The sequence below is a fragment of the Prunus avium genome, chromosome 4 (genome assembly GCF_965620075.1).
Source record: "Prunus avium chromosome 4, drPruAviu1.hap1.1, whole genome shotgun sequence".
Lineage (NCBI taxonomy): Eukaryota > Viridiplantae > Streptophyta > Magnoliopsida > Rosales > Rosaceae > Prunus > Prunus avium.
In genome coordinates, this window is record NC_142287.1 from 33,741,554 (window position 1) to 33,747,553 (window position 6,000).

A 6,000-nucleotide genomic window follows, 5' to 3' on the forward strand; every position below is an offset into this window, starting at 1 on the left:
CGTATAGCAATTTGCCTGCTCCAGTCGCAGCCGGATTTTCTTTTTTAATCAACGGAAGGTGGTGGATTCAAACTTAGAACCTCTTTCAATATTTGAAAGAAAAGCATCACTAATTGATCAGCCGGATTCATAATCTAATCTCTCTCACAACAGGTATGTGTTTGATGCAGACAATAAATTTCCCATTCGGCTTAAAACTTGTTTAGATTACAAACTCAGCCAACATTCAATTATAGTAATAAGATACTGGTTTCACTCTCTCTCCCTGGGTGGAGTAATTCTGGTTTGGTAACTAGATACTAATTATGGCACTGATAAAAAAATGATTAGAAAAAAAAGAAGAAGACAAAATACAAGTGATTAGGTGCATACATAGTTTTCATCACTAGGCTGAGTCACTATTGTCTCATTATTGCAGCTACTTGCATTACTTCACAAGCAAGAAGTCACGAGAAACTCGGCCCAAAAAGTTCAAATTGCATTCAACATGAAGTTGGGATTATATTTTCTTATTAAACCAAAAGACTTTTCTTGATGAGTACTCGAGCAAATATAAAATACTAGCTGCGTGCACATCCAGACACGAAATGAAAATCGAAACATTGCATCGACAAAGAATATACGCATTGCTAGACCACTAGTCAATCATCCTACACAGGCGTTGTTGATGTCACTGGAAAATAAATTACTTCATATATTAAGTAAACAAGTATATGATTATTCAACAACTTACAATGTCCTCCAAAACGAACAAAGAAAAAAGGAAAATCCTCAATCAATTCTAGAAGAAAAACCCTCAGATAAGTAATGATGTGACTATCAATTGAAGATGACTACGAAACAAAAAGAACAAAATGTACAGAACAGGGGTTGCCTGTGCAAAGAATGCTGACTATCAAATTTTGGTGGAAAGCCTACAATTACCGAAACAAAAGGGCAATGATCAGTAGTTCAGCAAGGAGTATTTTACGCGCAATAGAATCTTTCCCTTGTCAACTCCAAGCTTAGCCCCTGTGACTAACCAATGACCTGGAATATCTTGCGGCCCTTTTGACATTTCTGTCAAGTCCACTAGTTTTGCTAGTTTTGCCATATGGCTTGAACTATCTTCCTTTTTATCATCGGATGTTCTGTTGTTTAAATGTGAGTGTGACGACGAAGAACCATCAGATCTTTGTGCAGAAGGGGGGGCGGAGGGGCTGTGATCCCAAACAGACCGCCTAATTGTGCAGCCTGGTACTTTGGAGAAGAGGAGCTTGAGGTGCAATACATTTTTGGCACCAAAATCCCAAACACCAAGCTGACCCCCTGTGACAATGTGAACACCAGAGAGGTCACCAATAGAAGTCTCCACGTGCTCTATTGGTGCAGTGCTTACATGGGAGAAGTTCTTCCACTTGATTGGCTCAAACCAACGGCTGTCTTGCTCCTCAGGACCTTGCCACCTGGGTGCACCTATTGCCATGTGCGCATCCCAATGGGGTTGAAGGATTTTTGGAAGGGACACGAGATGTTGCAAATGTATAGCAAGTCGGTTCTGTTTGCTGCCTTCTAGGTTCAGTCTAAGCCCAGTGACAGGCTTACGTCCTACTGTTACCTGCGAGGCCAAAAGATTTTTTAATATACGTACAGAAACATTCTTTATGGTTAGACAAATACTGAGATGCAGTGAAGGGATTCTTAAATTTATTTATTGATAATTAACCTCAAGAGGGCCTACCGCCCTCCCCCCAACCCCACACACAAACATATTTTAACAATAACATGACAGGCCTAAAATTATTGAAGAAAAGTTTCGTTCCAGGATTGTCTTTTTCTTGTAATAAATAAAATCAGATTCAGTCAACTCCTAGCATTTTAGCTGTTGAATCTTGGAGCACTGTCTCAAAGAAATTTAATTTGAATTATGTAGATTACAATCCAAATACTAGATGCTGTTTTCCATCTTATTTTCTGTTACCTCAATGCTTTTTAAATTTAACAATCACATGCTTTTCATACTTTCTGCTACGACCATCCTCCATATTTATCTTTTCTCCCCTTAATATTATTAGCTCAATAGTTTGAAAGTCAGTTCCTAGCGAAATGGAATGTAGAAGGAAATGAACGAGTCAATTCTTTTCCCACACAATAATTTGATAACAAAGTCATTAAAGGACTAATGACAACCAACAAGAATACCTGATCTGGACTGATATAAAGCTTGGGACCCATCAAGCTGAACTGAAGGGATGAACACACAGGTTCTTTTCGTTGCAGATTATTCTGCTCCGGGGCCCAAACTTGAGCAATTTGAAAATCCAAGAAATACTGCAGATCTTCAATTGGTGGCTTATCTGGTAAAAACAATTACAAACATATAAAAAATGTTAAAAACACCTGTAAGGCCTGAACAGGTGGAGCTACATAGTTGTAGAGACACCAACAAAAAGACCCTGTTCCCAAAATAGTGAATGAAGCGAATTTCAATTCATAGATTCTTTCTGGGTTACCACTTATCAGCATGTCAGGGAAACTTTCCACAACTTCACAAGTTTAGGTAACAGAAAAGTAAAGAAATGAATAGTATGTAATGAGCAATAGACAAGGTAAATTCACAAGAAAGACATTGTTTTTAAAATCTTTGAAGACTTTCTAACAAGCACAATCTTTCTACTTAATACCAACGACATGATGCCATCTGACCTACCATCACCCAAAGCTGCCCTGGCAGTGCTACAACCAAAAACTGCACAGGTGGGTAAGTCTACCCAACATTTTTTTTTTTTGGAGGGGCAGGGGGGTCACGTAGGTAAGCATACTTTTAATATGTATACAAGGTTCTGTATAATAATTCAAACCAACCATATATTGTTAATTATTACAGTAATATATCTAATATTAGATTGCATTCAAAGCCACATTTTTAGAACAGTGAATTTTAGATTGGGTCTTACATTCTAGATATAACTCAATCGCACGACTCAAATGCTTTATTCCAGGCACTCCTTCAAGCAAAGAAACAATGGGTGTAAATGTCATGTTAATCACATCTGGTGCTAGTTGTACAGTCTCTGCCCACTTGACATGACTCTGCTCAAGATCATCACCCCCTCTTCTCCTAAAGATGACTGTAACATCCTGAAACGAGAAACAAAGTTTAAGGATCTTCACACACAAGTGCAATGAGCAACGAACAGTGACAACTCACAAATTATTTCAAGAATGAGTGGAAAGTTTGAGCTGGATGATTGAAGTTCCTTGGTAAAACCACACCAAAAAAATAATAAATAAAGAAGGAAAAATATGTTGTGAAATGCTTATGACACAAACCTTGTCCTTGTATTTTAATGGGCCAGGAGTTGACTGGCTTTTTGAGTCCACAAACCTATGATCACCAATGTCTTTCACATAATTCTCAATGTCCGATGTTGACAAAGGAGATGACTGGTGCTGCCTGATATAGACCACATCTCTTCCCCCAATAGTTGCAGATGTGACGATATGGGTACCAAAACTCTCAATAAAACTGAATAATGAACAAGAGGAAAAAAGAAGAAGAAAACTGTCTATCAAAATTCTGGTGCTTTACAGATCAAATTGATCTAGTTACCTTATTTAAGAAACACTCTGCAGTTATGAATTGCCAGATATTGTAGTTTAGCATTATAAATTAAAAACAATTCAATATGAATTACTGGGGCAGCATGTCTAAATTCATGCAGTAAAAGATGTAACTATAAGAACAACCCAGCATAATTCCAAAGATGGCATATCTTGTCCTCCTTGTTAGAACATACCTAGTTTGTGTTTCAATAAACTGTTACTTACTAGTATCATTACATTTATGTTTGGACATAGTACAGACCTTTTTGGATCAAGTGCCTCCATTTATCATACGCAGGTTTTGATAATTAATCAATCAATTTGTCGTCAGAAAGCTCCTTAAATGCATTTATCCCCCATTGATCAAGGTAGGAACATACTATGACTCAAAGTAGGTATTAGACTAAGTAATCAGGCACTGCCAACAAGTGAGATTGTCCTCTGGAAGATCTATTAGTTTTACATATAGATAGGAAACTGAGTTATTCAAATTTGAAATTAGCCTATCAACTTTATTGATAATTGTTTTTTATTATTTATTTGAGAGTATTAGAATTACAAAAGACAAAAAAAACAGACAGGCTTTTCAGGTTTAAATTTTGATTCGCTATCACATATAGTTGCTTACCTTGCCAAGGCTGCAGGATCCCATGAGTAAGGTACAGCACGCTTGATTTCCTCATGCAAAACTAAATTCACTTTTTCTAATTTAACTTTGTATAGTGGAATGAAGTATCCAACCATAGCAAGGGATTTGGTTGCTGCTGCATCAACTTGCCAAGAACCAGTGAAATTAAACATGGCATTAAAGCTTCCAAGGGGAGTGCGTCCTGATATTCCTGATTTCTTGTTGAAGTATTCTGCCATCTGGAGTTTCAAGATCAAAGGCATAAGGTCATAAAATTGTACTTTAACAACAAGGTAAAATGGTTTGCTATAATTAGGAGAGAGTAAGTCAAAATACCAATGCATGCATGAAATCGTAACCACATAGGTATAGATACCATTGATTCTATAAACAGAAGACATAGTTCAAAAATGAAAAATCTAATTTAAGAAAATACACATCAGAACTTGGTTACTGTTGGAATATAAATTAATTTTTAGATCACAACAGCTTAAGTTTTATGTGTAAGCATGTTCACAGGATCTCATGACAACTTTATTCTGTAATGAACTAAACAGGGTTGGTTTAAGCAAACTATACAAACAGTTCATTTCAAATAATTTATTCACACCATTCTTCTTCATTTAGATAAACATTCACTAGAACCTCAGCCTAACGAGCTCATAGCGCATTTTTCTGCAAGAGATGAGTAATTTATTCTCTGCATATCACAAACAATTCAAGACAACCTAGCATATAATGCTGATACTCAAGGTTTTTTCCTCTCTAAGTAGTATCTATGAAGAAAAACAATTCAGAAGCCCAGAAGAAGACAAAGACATGATCTTTTCTAACTTTCAGACTATGCCATGGAAAACAACCATATCAAGTGTTGACGTACCTAAAGACAACTAGATTCACATATAAGCAATTGACACAAGCAAAATTGAATAAAGCCCAACAGGGCACAAAATATGAAATCCCAAAACCATAAAAACCCAGCAAAGCAACATGTACCCTTCACCATCAAATTACAAAGCTTAAAACAAACCAAGATGACAACTTTTAGTACTCAACTAAAATAAAACCAGGAAAACTTAATTCCCAGCAAGCCCAATACTGAACTGAAGTATCTGCAATGACATAAGCAGGAACAAGAACCTCAGTTACCCAAATACACCAAAAAAAATCATGGAATTTGAATCTGAACTCATAAAAAACAGAAAACCCATCAACCAAAAGTGGATCAAAAAGCACCTCATGGAAGCTGCAGACAGGATTTCTCTCAATGGTCCTCTTGCCAGGTACGCAGTCGATATCGACAGGCACATTTGGCACAACAACACCATCAGACAAAACAAGATCTTTAGCCTGATCTTCATCAAGAATCACAAGCCTGGACCCAGGTGTCCCTTTGCAGTAGAGAAGCCTAATATCGGAAGTGACATCAAAGCCACGACCCAGAGCTTGGATTGAGTTGGAGAGAGTGGTGGTCAAAGCGTCTGAGCTTGAGGTTCTGGTTGAGGTTCCCATAGAAAAAGGGTCTTTGTCTTTCACTGGCGAAAGGAAAGAAGGGAAGCAGAACAAGGAGAAGAAATTGATGTCGTTGTTGGTGCCTTGTGGTTGGCTGGGAGAATCATTTGATTTTCTTTCTTTTAAAGTATTCCCAAATATCAAGTGTTTATGTTTATGTTTTGTTTTGGTGTTTTCCGGTGGCTCTAAAGTTTAAGACTATGTAGAGAGTTGGTGGGCATTTCTTGTTGAGGCTTCTTCTTCTTGTACCAAAGCCAAAGGCAGCCTTTGACTGC

The 6,000-nt window shown here is 37.2% G+C and overlaps 1 protein-coding gene across 1 annotated transcript; it reads right to left on the reverse strand.

The window, feature by feature from the left end:
* Positions 1 to 668: 668 nt before the first annotated feature.
* CAD1 (MAC/Perforin domain-containing protein) lies at positions 669 to 6,000 on the reverse strand. Its single transcript, XM_021945057.2, has 6 exons — positions 5,450 to 6,000; positions 4,214 to 4,452; positions 3,313 to 3,508; positions 2,937 to 3,120; positions 2,182 to 2,336; positions 669 to 1,597 (listed from the first exon to the last, which is right to left on the reverse strand). The coding sequence occupies exons 1-6, from the start codon at positions 5,723 to 5,725 to the stop codon at positions 944 to 946; spliced, it is 1,704 nt and encodes a 567-aa protein (XP_021800749.2). The 5' UTR covers positions 5,726 to 6,000; the 3' UTR covers positions 669 to 943.